At 39.5% G+C, this 16,017-nt stretch overlaps 1 protein-coding gene across 3 annotated transcripts; it reads left to right on the plus strand.

The window, feature by feature from the left end:
* The first annotated feature begins 790 nt into the window (after positions 1 to 790).
* Positions 791 to 5,971, plus strand: LOC115754502 (probable serine/threonine-protein kinase At1g54610). Of its 3 annotated transcripts, XM_030693536.2 has the most exons (9): positions 791 to 1,185; positions 1,232 to 1,866; positions 2,181 to 2,465; positions 2,593 to 2,910; positions 3,164 to 3,391; positions 3,526 to 3,626; positions 3,790 to 3,886; positions 4,789 to 5,256; positions 5,479 to 5,971. In XM_030693536.2, exons 2-9 carry the CDS (start codon positions 1,432 to 1,434, stop codon positions 5,638 to 5,640), a joined length of 2,094 nt encoding a protein of 697 aa, XP_030549396.1. In that variant the 5' UTR covers positions 791 to 1,185; positions 1,232 to 1,431; the 3' UTR covers positions 5,641 to 5,971. The 3 variants fall into 3 exon arrangements, with proteins under 3 accessions (XP_030549396.1, XP_030549395.1, XP_048137803.1); XM_030693535.2 differs by having other exon boundaries at positions 791 to 1,866; XM_048281846.1 differs by having other exon boundaries at positions 791 to 1,866; positions 3,790 to 3,881; positions 4,784 to 5,256.
* Positions 5,972 to 16,017: the final 10,046 nt, after the last annotated feature.

Consider the following 16,017-nt stretch of genomic DNA (forward strand, 5'->3'; position numbering starts at 1 on the left):
TAAAACCAATTACATGTGCTTGAAACACGTATTAACATTTTAAATATGTAGAAGTATCCCTCATAATTAAGAGTTTAAGTGGTTACTTCAAAAAATTTTAAGAATTAAAGTTAAAATAAAAAAATAGTCACTCGGGCGGTCTGCATTGGCATTTCCACCCCTAGAATCGGGAATCGGATCAATAATTACGGATTTCAATATTATGAAATCGAGGACCTGACCAGCGCTCTCGAGAACCGGACCAGTTCGGTCGGCTCTTTTCGCTCACCCTTAATTCGAACATGTGAATATGTGAAAATGAAAATGCACTGAAGTCTCCAACGAGCGCAAGTGATGCATGACTTGAAAGGACAAACGGGTTGGGCGGGCTAACCGATCACAAGACACAGACTACTAATTCGGCTCCTACGACCGGGTCGCATTCCCCCCATTAACACGAAACAGATGACCAGAAAGGAAGAAAAAACAAGACAAGAACTCAGTTTAGCATTGGAACCCCCAAAAAAAAAACACACACACAGGATTATTAATGTCGACTGGAGCTGGGCCGCACGATTCGGTTTGGTTTAAACACCGGAAACAGGGCAACGCGAAGGAGGAAAAGAAACGGAGTAAAAGCCGAACAGAACCAGGAGCTTCAATCTTTTTCTGATTGAACCCCAGACCAAATCCCTCCCGCGAACTGTTCCGGCTTTCCTTTGACTTGAGGAGCTACGCAAGAGAAACAGTGCGACGATGGAGACAGCCGTGGAGTCTTTGGTCTCTTGCGGGAGAGAGAGAGAGAGAGAGAGAGAGAGGGAGAGGGTGTTTGACTAAGTACCCAGACGGCAGAGCCGTCTAACACTTTAAAGAAATTTCACAGTAAAGCCGTATTGGTAATATTTTATAGTTAGCCACGGACACAACACACCGTCATTATACTATTATGAATGCGCGTTGAACGATCAAACCAAACCCAATCAATCCTATTCATTTCCCTCTTGGTAGACTCACTAAAATACCTTCCCTCTTTTACTTTGTTTGCTCCATATCCCCTATCTCCATCTTTGGCTGAGCAAAAAGATTGGATTTTTATCGCCACCCTCGAGTCAGGAATTCTTTTCACATGTGTATATAGACTCCCCCCCGTGGTCTTCCCGTGTGGCGGTATAGTTGGTTTATTGGTATTGGGTGTGGCTTCAGCGTGTTCTTTTTTATCAGGCCTTTCTCATATTCAAACGAGGAGACGAAGCTTCCTCTTTTGTTGCCGATGGGGTAATTTCGTGCTGGGTGAATACGACTGCTCTGTTCGTTGTTTTTCCGTTTGGTGAGTCCTCTTTATGGACGCAGAAAGAGATTGGAGTTCTTGAGAAATTGTTTGATGGGTATTGGGTGTTGAGTGAATTCTGTGGAGATCAATTCTTTGTGGAGTGATTTGTTGATTGTGGCAACATGGGTTGCATGTATTCTAAGGGCTCAGCGGTTGATGACAGCCGAGAGAGTCCCAAAGATAGAGTATCGTCTAGTAGGCGATTAGCAGAAGCGAAGACTTCGAGATTGGATTCATCGAGGAGAGAGAATGGGTTCAGGGCAAGGGATAAGGTGGGTGATGTGAATGTTATGTTGATCGATGATAAGAAAGTGAACGGGTCTGCCAGGTTGTATGATGATCAGATTGAGAAGAAGATTGATCATATTCAGAAGCAGAGGAGAGAGAGAGCAGAAGCAGCTGTGGCCACTGATCGCCCGGGTGCTGGTCGGGTCCCGAAGGCGGTAGAGGGCGAGCAGTTGGCGGCTGGGTGGCCGGTGTGGCTGACCGCAGTGGCAGGAGAGGCCATCAAGGGATGGCTTCCACGACGGGCAGACACTTTTGAGAAGCTGGACAAAGTATGTTTAGTTCTTGATCATGTAGTTGTTGGTTATCTTATGTTTGTTTGTTCTTTTATTTACGCCCTTTGATTGCTCCTGATGATATGTGAGTTTAATCGTCTTCATTTGGTCGACTTTGGAGGAAAAAAGCAATGAGTTTTGTAGATATGCATGAAGTTTGATGAGCATCCAGGAACCTATTTCTTCTTGAAAGAGTTATTCCTAAAATGATGACAAAATATCAGCAATAACGAAGTTACTGAATAACAATACGATTCAGTTTCAGATCTGTCGTGGCCTGGTTTGTATATGACATGATCTACCTGTTACAGATTGGCCAAGGAACTTACAGTAGCGTGTACAGGGCACGTGATGTCATTAATAACAAAATTGTGGCTCTGAAAAGAGTGCGGTTTGATAACCTCGACACTGAGAGCGTCAAGTTCATGGCGAGGGAAATCCATGTCTTGCGCATGCTTGATCATCCTAACGTTATAAAGCTGGAAGGCTTGATAACTTCAAGGATGTCTTGTAGCCTGTACCTTGTTTTCGAGTACATGGAGCATGATCTTACAGGACTTGCGTCGCGGCCTGGCGTAAAATTTTCCGAGCCACAGGTACTTATATGATGGGCTTGATACTAGCTTTGGTGTTCGAATAAGCTCGCTTATGAAGCTGATGGAAGAATTTTCTTTGGTGCGACGGGTTACCTCATAATTTAACTCTTGTCCATGATCATTGCAGATCAAATGTTACATGAAGCAGCTTCTAAGTGGTCTTGATCATTGTCATAAACATGGGATCCTACACCGGGACATAAAGGGCTCTAATCTTCTCATTGACAACAATGGCATCTTGAAGATTGCAGATTTTGGTTTAGCCAGCGTCTTCGATCCTCATCAGACTGCTCCATTGACAAGCCGGGTGGTAACTTTATGGTACCGACCACCCGAACTTTTGCTTGGAGCTTCTCGCTATGGAGTCGAGGTGGACTTGTGGAGCACCGGCTGTATACTCGGTGAACTCTATTCTGGCAAGCCTATATTGCCAGGGAAAACTGAGGTATCCTATTCTAGAATCTCCGCATGCGCTCAAATGTTTGGTGTTTAAAGATGTATCCTGCATCTTCGCATGCATATGTGGATTGCTCTAGGAAATTAGTCCTGAATTTTGGTAATAGACATAACTCTAACGAGCATTTTCTTGCGCTTGTCTGTTATTTTTTAGGACAACTTACTCTCTGCCTTTCTTGTCGAGTTTTTGGGGTGCTTATGTACTTTGTGCCAATTACTTCATACGTAGTGTTATTTTCTAGGTGGAGCAACTGCATAAAATTTTTAAGCTTTGCGGTTCACCTACTGAAGATTACTGGAGAAGATCGCATCTTCCCCATGCAGCTGTTTTCAAGCCTCCACAACCTTACCGACGATGTGTTGCGGAGACATTCAAAGAACTCCCTCCAGCTGCTTTGGGGCTCTTAGAGACCTTGATCTCTGTAGATCCTTCACAAAGAGGGACAGCAGCTTTTGCTCTCAGGAGTGAGGTAGTCATATTTTGTGGTTCGAGTGGGACAACTGATTAACCATTTAAGATTAGGCTATGTGGATAATCTTTTACCATCTATTGAAACGTTAAGCCATATTTGACACCTCCGCTTCTTGTTAATAATTGTTACAGTTCTTTACAACAAGTCCCCTTCCTTGTGATCCTTCAAGTCTGCCCAAATATCCACCAAGCAAAGAAATTGACATGAAACTGCGTGAGGAGGAAGTAAGAAGGTATGTCTCACCTAATTTCGGAAAAAAAAAATTGCTTAAATGACGTGATAACATATATGCTTCCTCTATACGTCAATACATTTTGCTTGTAAACCGTAGTTGAATACGTAATTTTCGCTGTTTGTGGGTGCTTGTAAGTTGACCATTTGACAAATCTATGCAGGCGTGGAGCAACTGGAGGAAAGAGCGAGTTTGAAAAGAAAGGAACAAAAGATTCACGATCGAATACTGCACATTATCCTAGAGCAGAACAAATGCAGGTAGCTCACATGATTCATATGTATGAGTTTCAGCATTCATTGGCCTTTCTTTTTGTAATAGCCATTGGTTCCTAGTTATTCCAAGGTAAACGTGAAAGCAATGAGGATGTGTCCATGGCTTGATGACATGCAAGGAAATTTTTAGTTGAAGGCATTCATGTCAAACTTCTATGTTTGCTGTAATATCTGAGACCTGCCTGATATTGCACTCGCTGCTATTCTCCTGGTTTGGCATCATGTTATTGTTGTTAATGATCACCATCCATTCTAAATTACCCATGCTTGCTGAAAACCTCTGTATCTGGCCAGGATGATTGCAATAGATACCCTAATTTCATGCCGATACATCAGTAGCATTATATGGCCACCAATGTGGATTTGCAGCATAGTGAGTGGTATAGTGTTATACAAGAAAACCATGTGTTTCTTTTAAGAGATAAAAGTACCCAGAGATTATGTAGTAGGAATGTTGTGTTCTGACATTCTGACAAATTTTTTGATGAAAAGTTAAGATCAACGACTAAATGCCCACTGTCCTGGGGGAATTGCTGCGAGCTCTTTGTGCCGTCGATCAATAGTTCGCTTATTGCCACATTACATGATATTAACAGAATAAAAGTTTTCCTTTGGAATTTGTACACGCTTGTAATCTGTGTCTAGAGGATATGCATTTGTAAGATTTAAAGGAGGTTTAGTCAGTTCACCCTTCAGCACTTCTGTTCATCCCTAGTTTCTTTTCACTATTCTGATAACTCAAAGGAGTTCTTGAAACCAATCACTACAATTCTGGTGCAAGAACTAATCTGCTCATCCCAATAGCAGAAATGTGGAAAGAGAGTTCTATTTGTATTTTTGGCAAAGCTTGCTCTGTCATTTTTGTAACATAAATTGATATTTTGCAGGTAAAACAAAGCCATTCCAATTCAAACAGCCGAAGTGAAATTTTCGGTACTCATCAAGAGAAAACTGTGTCCGGGTTCTTGGTTGCACCCCCTAAACAAGCACGAGTTTCCAATGAAACAAGGAAAGATTACGCGGAGCAGCCCAACAGAACTTCGTACTCAGGACCACTATTTCCAGGTCTGGGATTCTCCAAGGCTGAAAAAGAACTTGACCATTCCATCACTGTCTCAAGAAACACCAACTTATCAACGCTGTCAAGTTTAGTCGCTAGTAGAACTGCTTTGGCTGGAGACAAACAAAAATCCGGTCCTCTAGTGTCAGAATCAGCGAGCCAAGCACGCAGATTTTCAGGACCCTTAAGGGAAATGGAACCCGTGAGGAAGCAGGACCGTAGGAGTCATGTGCGCACGAATATTGATTCTCGTCTGAGAGAAGATGGAAATGCAAATACCAAAGAACCTGCTCTGGTTAGTTCTCACAGCAATCTTACAATTTTGCATGGCGGCACTTTGTCATGGTATCTTTAGGTGATTTCGAAAGCAATTCTGTGCTCACTTTAATTTAAGGTCATTATTACGCCGGGGCTGCAGATGGAAATTGCATTTTAGGAAGTGTTTTCTTTAGGAGTGTCCGAATGTCCGAGCTCGATCATCTGATAAAAGAGTTTTTGTTTTACTCTTTTCCTTCAGTACGGTCGTGGGTCCGAAGGAAACAAGATCTACGTCTCAGGCCCTTTGCTCGTCTCATCGAACAATGTGGATCAGATGCTCAAAGAACATGACCGCCGAATTCAAGAATATGCCAGAAGGGCACGGCTCGATAAGACGAGAGCAGGCAAGGATCATCCCTAAGCAACCGTCGACTCCAAGCTCGTGTCCGTTCATGGTGCCGGGTAGATTCACTGGGGAGAGCTATTGAATATCAGATGTCTTCAAAGCTGGGCAAGCCTCCCTGCCTATGCCAGAGGAAGCACAAACAAAGGGCTCGCAATGTAGCTCATTTTTCCGGTTTGGAATTTATCTCGTGTATAGTTGGCATCTTTCTCTGCTCATTCTAATTTTATTTCTGTGGTGGCGAGATAGGATCTCTTGTAAGGCAGAAGAGTCCACCTCGATTTAGTACGCTACGCAATACACAGTTTACGACAGGGTATAGCATAACTAGAATAAGGTTGATCTAGAAGATGAGATTTGTTCTGAACGGTCTGCCGCAGACGTCGCAAGCGCTTGTAACCTGTGTTAAGATGGAAATGCAGCGCATTCTCACTTGAAGAGGGCCGTCGGCTAATTCAAGAAAATGTTCTCAATTATTCGAGGTCGGTTTAGTTGTCCGGCTCCGGACATGTTCAATTCATATTGCACCCGAGTGCGAATAATCATGTATTTTGTTTTCCTGCCCTAGAAGAAAAAAGGAGGAGAATAGAATATTTTCTCACTACTACTCTTGAACGCATTATTCAAGAATTTCCAATTGGTTTATAATGTATTTAAATGGATTTGTCATGAAATGGATTTGTCATGAAATGGATTTGTCATGAAATGGATCGATCACTTTTGATCTCCCAAATGGCGCTCACATTGCACTCAAAAGCAAGAACAAGTTGCAAAGCAAAGAACAAGTTAGGTCGCCATCATCCTCAAATTCAGAGTTCTCTGCCAACCTTTTCCCTTTAGATTTCCCAGATTTAATTATGTGACTTCTGATCATGTGGAGACAGCTAGTGACAGGGGACATCACAAAGAGAATATCTTATTAATTTAATGAGAAAGTGTCCGAACGATTATTCCCACTTTTGACTTTTTTGGCATTTTCCGTGAAAGAATAGGTTGTCCACCGTGTTGTCGCCCCATGGTTTTTTAGGAGACTTTAGGGGGAGAGGTCCTGTCCAAGATTCAAAGCAAACAATAAATGATAATGGCGACCATTGAATAATGATTATCAAATTGTTTGGGAGTCTGGAGATGAAGTAAGTAAACCAATCATGGACGCCATCTTGGACTTAGTGTGCTTCTCACGTCATGGGGGGTGGGGACATTCTCATCTACTCCTTCATCATGTTTTTTTTTTTTTTTTTTGGGGAGGGGCGCACTTGGGTATTTTACTTTTTTGCCCATTTCTAGAAGTGTGATGTTCTGTTTAGATTTTGAGAAAAAAAAGAAAGGATTAATTAGAAAGGAATTTCAAGAGGTCAATTGCATTTTCAAGCGTGGACCACGGTGCTTAAAAAGCCAGCATATTAGGGTTTGGCCTTCCCTAGTTTGGATTTGCAAAAACTAGCTACTATTTTATTTCTCGGAAAAGTAAGGAAGGAGGTTAAGGTTCCGAATTCATATCCTTATCTTTCCCCACCATAAGCAATTGCTGTTTAAACTAATTAAGCATCAAAAGACAGCAAGGGAGGAAAAAAAAAACCAGCGAGAGAGAGCGCAAACTAGGGACGTGGTGTTTTCTCTTTGCCAAGTGTTAGGAATGTGATTCTCGCCGGCCATTGATGAGGGCAAAGCCTCCCTTGGCGGGATCGGAAGGGGTGGGGACCTCTCTCTCTCTCTCCATTTTTGCTTTTCTCATGATTTTCTAATTAGTGCCATAGCAGCACTGCATGCCCACCTTCTAATGACGCCAACAATTTAATGTATCGATAAGAATATGGGCGAAATGACTTGGCCGATGGAGGTTTAATTGCAAAGTCAAAAGTTAGAGGACCATATTGTAAAACCAACGAAACAGAACCGTACTCGGCCTTATTATGGAAACCGATCAATTTACTCGGTAAATCCATTTCATAGGTGGCCCGTTTGACAATGAAAGTGTGTTGTGCACTTGGTTTTGGGCATGGTAGCTTCAGTTTTGACATGTACTTTACTAGCTACTAAAACTCGAGAATGTAAGAGAGGTAAACAAAATTCACATACCTTTCTTTCTGATGGGTATACATTAAAATGTAATAGTTCGACATAGGCCTGGCCTTAGAAAGCCTGAGTTTCAAACATGCATCGGGCCAAAACACATAGTTCGGCCCAGAATAAAAGAGCATTTCAGTTTCAGACCCACATTAAACTTTAACGACAGCAGACTGCGTTAGTTTTGGGCTTTCAATCGGACGTTTCTGTCTGTCCCTTCAAGCCTGACCCAATCATTGAAGTCTGAATTCCAGTCTTTCGGAGTTGATTCGTCCAAGATCAGGAAACAGCAAACCTGAGACTGAGAGGATAGTGCGAAAAGCCCAACAGGGACGGGAGTGGGTGCAGATCCTAAGAGAAAGTCCAAACGGGATCAACTTTGGCGAAATTCCGGGTTATCACTCGTTCAGCCCGCGGCCTGACCTGACCTGCTTCCGGAAAAGTAATTTTCAAATCATTTATTTTTGCGAAACAAACAAAGCCTAAACGTATACTAAATTTGAAGGGAAAAAAACCCATTTGACTCAATTGATAATTCACGGATTATAACCAACAAGTTGTTGGCTTAGATGACGAGCGCGGTTGCTCCATCTGTTGTGGTCTTGGGTTGAAGCCTTGTTTGGATCACTTTAGGAGTAGCATCACAAATGTATCGGGTTGATGGGAATGAGTGTGCCCTTAAAATTGCCCAATTAGGCGGACTAGTCGAGGTTGGTGTAAACTGGCCCACACACGCCAAATTTGACGGACAGACGGCCTCACATGCGAAAAAAATTGGACCGTACTTTTTTGGTCCCGGCACCATATTAGAATATCCATTGCAAGAGTGTAAACTAATAGATAGCATGAGATCATATGAATTTAAAGAGGATCCAAATCTCTATCGGGCAAGTAATATAAGACGCTTTAACTTTAATCCTGGGTGGAGTTTTTTTTTTAATTATTTTTTTTATCGGAATCCTGGGTGGAGTTAAAAAACCAAAAAGCGCAGATCTGGATTTCCAATGTGTACCACAAAACTTAGAAAAAGTCCATAGCTTTATTTAAAACCATCTTCCAAAGTTATCTTCAGTAACAGTAGTTTATGATTTCATATTGGCACTTTTATTAACTTTAATCACTTTTTCAATCGTGTCGTGATGGACAGACATAATCGATTATTATTCTATACGTAGCCACAATAATGTGGGGCAAATTTCACAAGTGATCATTAAATTTGGAGAAACTTACGATCAGACCATTGAACTTTGAATTCAATAACCAAAATTTCGAAATCTTGAACTTTCTCATTGCTTTATTTATTTACTTATTTATGCAACTTATACATTTCGATCAGAATCTGCTCAATTTTCACGAACTGCGGAAGTGGCCATGACATGGTGATAATCAGTCAGGTTTCAAGCAAAGTGCATCAATTGCAGCCGGCCTACTTTCACTTTTCATTAGTAGAATCTTAAGTATCAAACTGTGATCATAATGCCGCTTTGCTATTTGAGAGAAAAAAGAAACTGCACCTACCTTTTTCATATTAACTTTATTAGTAATACATAACCATATACATACATATATATGTATGTGTGTGTGTGTGTGTGTTTTGATATATCTAATCTGTTGGTAAGGTTTAGACACTAATTTCCTTCATTGAATACTAATCTATCCTATTATTAAGTATTTACTAAATGATTCGGCAAATGAAAATTAGTTTTCATCCCGTGTTCTAACAGCTTAAAGTAAACGGTGCACGTATAAATTTACATTGATATCAGAGCGGAGATTTCACATTCTACATAGTAAACCCCGTGACATTTCACGAAACAATAAAATGCGTACTAAATTCCAGAAAAAAAAAATCCGATTTGAAGGATAATTCAAGGCATATAATCCATATACCTTAGACTTAGATGACAAGAGAGTATACTCCTCTTGTTTTGGTCTTGAGCCAAAACCTTGCTGGGAGCACTCTATGAGTAAAATTCTAAATGCGCCAGATCGATGTAGAGGAGTGCGCTCTTAAGATTGCCCATGAAGGTTACCGGTCGAAGGGCACGAAAACTAGTCCAGACACCGCCTCACCGCTGCATTAGAAAAGAACACATGTTTTACGTTTATGACCTATAAACACATCATGTGCAATTCTAGGGGGATGATGTTTCCTTCGGCTTCTTTATTTTGGTAATTATGTGGGACTTTCATTTTCTAGTTATTCACAATTAGTGAACACACTAATTAACCATTCCTTTGCAACCTCTTAAGTTGTTGTCGCTTTCACTCCTCAAATCCAGCCAAGTAGGACTTGAACGGGTCTCGTGGTTGGCATAGTTAAAAAGCACAAAAAGGGCAGATGTGGATTTCTTATGTGTACCACGAAAGTTAGAAAAAAGCCCATGACTTTTAGTTATTAAAATAGTCTCTCCATGCTTATCTTCAGTTATACTATTCTATAATCTCATGTTGGTACTTTTTTTTTTAACTTTAATCTTCTTTGTAGGATCGATACCAGCCATGTTGATGTTACGTGAAACCTATAATAACGACGTGGGAGTAAATTCAATCTTGTATTTGGTCAGTTTTTAATCGGGTCACGAAGGAGACGGGTATAACTAATCACCACACTACACAACATCACAATAATACAGGGAATTTTATTTTATTTTTTTTTTCGGATTTCGCCTATAGAGGAGAGCAAATTTCACGCGAGGTCACTAAATTTGGAGAAACTTACAATAACCGAAATTTCAAATGCATTGAACTTTGGTTTCTTTAATAGGTTACGCATTTCGATTGTAGCCCGGCCAGTGCTCATGAACCACAGAAGCGGCAATGACAAGGCGATTACACGTTGCGTCTGGAAAACCGGTTGTGCCTGCTACAAATACATGATATGTTCCGTAAAGAATATAGATATTTAGTATGTTATATGTCTCTTGTATGCGGTCAGTCTTATGTCTAGATTGGTAATAAGGTATATCGGATCGAATTTTCTCTAATTTGGTTCAAGGCCAATAAATGGATCATGCTTATAATGTCGTAATTAAATAATTTAGTTCGTTCCATCATCCTTCTCATTTTCTAAGTAATTGGATAACTGGCATGATGATACCGATCCACTCATCCCATTCTTCTTAGTTACACACCAAATCTGAATCTACTAGATATGAAAACTTGGCTCAGGAAGCTTTTACAAACTTTCTATCAAAAAAAGTCCTTTCTAAAGCCACAAGTTGCTTTGCTTGTCACATCCTGCCAACCAGATTGCTCACAAAAAGTCGCACTAATTTTTATTTTTAACTATACTTTCTCCACTTACCAATAAAGTGGCACGATCATCAGTAGGTAAATCTTTTCATGTTGCTATTATTGTGCTTTTGGAAAAATGAAAACTAATTAAATACATTAAAATTTCTCACCAAGTGGTGCCGGAAGTGCATACAACATAGAACAAGGTATTATGAAAGCCTTGATGGAGTAGCTTTCGCCTATGCAATTTGTGAATAATATACCTGCCAACCTAGGGAGCGCATGACAACATTTCTAGAATAGAATTTCTGCTCCAGAAATGCTTTTGGAACATAAATTCATTTGGTAATGTAATTTCTGGAGAAAAAATTCGTTTGGTTACGCAATTTCATTTTTCTACTTTTAGAGTAATTTTTGCTCTAAAAGTAAAAAAAAAAATTATTTGTTTCAGAAGTAGAAAAATCAACTTCGAGCAAGAAGTTAATTTTTAGAGCAAAGTGTTGCCATGTGCGCCTAGTAGTATGAGAGGGGATTCTCGGGCATTTAAGTGTAGTAGTGCGGGGTATACACAATATGTATTGTAACTAATATTAGTGTTTCAACCTAATTGGTATTCTCCAACATAATATACTAGTCTTGCTACGGAATGTTTAAATGGTAAGCCATTGGTTCCGATGGCATATTCCTAACTTGAATCACGGTGTCTCTCATTTAGAATAATCTCAACCGCCATCTCGAAATTTCATTGGTGAAATTTGACCAAGCACGTGAATAGGAAATAGCACAAATTCATGAAAGTAGTCCAACTGAAGGTTTAGTTCATAGACATCGGGTATTTTTTCTTTCCCGTAAAAAATATTTATGATGAACATGTTTTTGAAAACCCATGTCGATCTATTACCGTGTTTCTACAACCAAGTCTATACATGTTACACTGTATATAATTTCTATGTCCATCAACTGATCTTGTCTAGTGTTTTTGGGCCCCACTAAGATTTTGTGCTAGATCCGTCCCGAGATGGCATGCATACGTCAACTTGTGATTGGTAAAAAAAGGATCGATGGATCACCCAAATTCGCGTGCGAGATTAAGAGTCTTTCTACGAAGATGATGTTGGGAGTTTGATGAAACCCTTTGGAAACAAACACGGTCGATAATATCGTTTTGCAATCTCTATCCCGTCAATTTTCGATCTATAATGGTGTTTGGTCGTTTTGATTTGTAGTTAACATAAGGTAGGATGAAGATAAGATATGAAATCCATGAACTTTTGTTATATCTCGTTTGTTGTTAAGTGAATCGTAGTAATAAGATCGAATATTTTTGTCTCATATCTTATATCAGTGCATATGACAAATATGCGCTTACGTAGCCCATGAAAAGGTAGCATTCTTCCCATCACTAACTCCCAAATCAAACAAATGAAAATGAATGAAACAAAGCAGACCTTAATGCGATTGAGCTACTTTTGAATGACTCTCACATGATAGATCTAACCGACGATGGACATTCTCCTCCTCCAAACTCAACACAAGAAGAAAGAAGGAAGGCCGAGATCATCTTTCTTGTATGGATTGCGTTTTTCTTTATTAGAAAGTCCAACTCAAAAATTTAAATTTATAAGTGGAGGGAGACTACATGTATATAGAGAGCACGTAAACCATATTGTCAATCAAGGCGGATTAGGAATGGCACGTGAAATCGGACTAATGGGTGGATGCACACATGGAAGGGGCCAAATCCGACTCTGATACCAAGAAACTTGTGATAGTGTCTGGATGGCAAGAAACGTGGCTCATGGTGTGACAAAAAGGACTGAATACCAATCGCTACACGAGTCGCCGTCCACACCATCCCATTCGAAAACAAAAGTTCCCTACGAAGAAGGAAAAACGGACAAAGAGAAGAGCGTGCGGGAACAAATTTACAGCGGCCAGCTTCAACAAAGCAAGAAACGGGAGAAGATCATGGTAAGCAAGTCGAGATTAGGCTTGAGATCAATGGTAACAAATCATATTGCAGAGTGACAACTGCCTGAATGATCTTATCTTGATATGCCGAAATGCAAATGATACAATCATTTGAAAGTCATATGTTGCGATTGTTTAACTACGATGTTGCCACGCACGTCCTTCACTTGACGTATCACAATTTGTCAAAAATTGTAGGGATAAGGATAGAAATGGTCTTTGAACTTTGGCCAAATATATAATGTGGTCTTCGAACTTTTAATTTGTTCAGTGTGATCTCCGAACTCTTGGTACATATTTAACTCGGTTTCTCGACTATATGAAAATGTTCAATGTGGTTTGTCCATTAATTCAAATTTGAAGGCAACATTGAATATTTTTATCTAGTATAGTGACTAAATTAAACATGTATCAAAATTTCAAAGATCACATTGAACAATTTAAAAGCTTAGGGACCACATTGCATAATAGGAGTTCGGGGATCATAATTGATCTAATTAAAAGTGATAGAACAAATTTTAATTTGTTCAATGTAGTCTCCAAACTTTAACCAAATGTACAATGTGGTCCCTAAACTTTTAATTGGTTCAATACGGTCCCCGAACTTTTGGTACATGTATAATTTGATCCCTAAGCTATATGAAAAATGTTTTATATTGTCCTTCCATTAATTGAAGTTCAAGGACAACATTGAATATTATCATATAGTGAACGTGTACCAAAAGCTAGGGGGCTACATTGAATAATTTAAAAGTTCATGGATAACATTACGCATTGGGTGAAAGTTCAGAAATCATTTGTGTCATTTTCTCAAATTGCTAACATCTAACAATATCTTAATATTTGCTAAAACAAACAAAAATGGGACTCGATTTACATAGGAAATAACAAAACCGCCATACTCGAGCATCCTTATTTTTATCCATTTATTTTATTTTGGGTTAATGCCATGAAAAACTCCAAATTGGTATATACGTGACAAATTTATTATGAATTAATTTTTTTTATGATAAAAAATTCTAAACTAAATACACTGTGATAAATTTACCATAAACTAATTTTTTTACCACAAAAAATCCTAAACCGGTACACTCATAATAAATTTGTTCCAAACTAGTACACATAGGATAAATTTATCCTCCACTAATTTTCATAAAATTGAGTTAATACCATAAAAAACTCTAAACTAGTATGCACGTGATAAATAGAGAGAAAAAGTCCCAAACTAATAAACCCGTCAACCGCCACGTGTTAACTAACTCAATAATTTGATGGTAAAATTTAATGAAAACTAACGGAGGCTAAACTTGCCACATGTGTATCGGTTTGGGGTAAATTTATCATAGGTATATCAGTTTAGGATTTTAGGTGGTCAAAAAAATAGTTTGGGGTAAATTTGTCACAAATATATCGGTTTGGAGTTTTTCGTGGTATTAACCCTTTTATTTTTGGGGTTTTTGTGAAGGTAAAGGCCATCTGCAAATTGATCCATATAATAAGATGAATGGCGATAAAATCCATTGGCACAGGTAGGGTGAATTATTGACAGATTAGTGTAATTTACACATGACCCTCAATAATGTAACCCCAGAAAAGGACGTCCTTAATCACGAAATCTTTTATAGTGTCGCCGGAAAGCAACATGTTCCCACTCAATTACACAGGCTCTTTTCGTCCCCACAGTGACGCTTTAGATGCCTCTCTTTTAAAAAAAAAAAAAAAGATTAACACTTAGACGCTGATTATGCGAATAACCGAAGATGCCTTACTAAAATAAAATCACAGGATGTTGACTTGGCAAATTGACGTCCACGAGTCCAAAAACTCTTGAAGAAAAGATGGGATAATCCCCAAGAAAAGATGGGATAATCCCCATGATTTTTGCCTGCCATTAGCTAAGGCACAAGGATGCTTCGGTTGAACCCAATTTCTAATCACCTTTTGTAATTTTCCTTTCCCTCGAAGGGCCGTGGCAAGGGTCGGGTTTCATGTCGATGTTGTCATCGTCGTGTCATGAGAAATGTGGTGGAATATTATAAACGTGTTTCGAGCCCGTTGAACACAGTGGAGCGACAAGAATTTACATAGGAAAGCCCCTTGTTGTTTCGAGCTATCATCAAGCGCACAAATTTAACGGGGAGTCGGATGTAACATAAAAATTGCATTATGCGAATTTATTGTAAGATCCATCGAAATTAAGAGTGGTCGTGTGCTAATTACTAATTAGGCTCATTAGAACTCCATGCATGCGATCTTGTCGTCATTAATTCCCCCCCGCGCAATCAATGGACAGATTTTGGGTCCGTTTAGGTTTGACCGCTATGTTCGGAAGGAGAGGGGGAGAGGGAGAATGGAAGTCTGGGTGCAAAATGAAAAGAAGAAAGATAAATAGGGGGTAAAATTGAAAAGTGGGTATATTTATGCAAAGACTTCAGTCAGTCAGCTCTAAATTGTGTTCTGTCTACCTATAATTTTATGATTCTCCTTGTGACATTCAACGTGCTTATTATAACGCACCACAATGTCGACATTTGAACACGGAAAACATCTTAACATTCGATCTCGAGACAAACTCAAATGATAAAAGAAAGTGAAGGGAACGCATTTTCATTACATACGAAGCAGATTACGCGAAAATAACAAGCTCAAAATTATCTTGAATCATTGATCGGAAAAGTATATCACGCAACGAACATATCTTATTTTCTACATATTAAATGTTTCTTTTTGCAGCCTTTGAGAGAGATCGTTCGTCTGTTTTTGAAGATGATGGGAAGAGAAGAATTTCGTCTTCTTTCTTCTACGTTTACTGTTCTCTGTTCTTTTTAGAATGAACAACAGTTAACAATGTCTCAAGAGACATGATCTTATACCGCGTTCAAGAAGAAACTGCCTTCGGCAGTTATTTTTGTGGTTAATGTGCTGGGTTAGCCCGTCTTGGGCGGGCCAAGGAAAAGAAAACAAAGTCCATCTTTTCTTTTCCTTGTATGAAGCGGGCCTCACGTGGGACTCACATGATCCAATGATGCACATATATATAACTCTCATGGATCGAGATTTCCCGGCATCTGTAGATAAACAGCGAGCCGGCATTTACGTCCGTGAACGACAAACGGGTGA

The sequence above is a fragment of the Rhodamnia argentea genome, chromosome 7 (assembly GCF_020921035.1).
Source record: "Rhodamnia argentea isolate NSW1041297 chromosome 7, ASM2092103v1, whole genome shotgun sequence".
Classification (NCBI taxonomy): domain Eukaryota; kingdom Viridiplantae; phylum Streptophyta; class Magnoliopsida; order Myrtales; family Myrtaceae; genus Rhodamnia; species Rhodamnia argentea.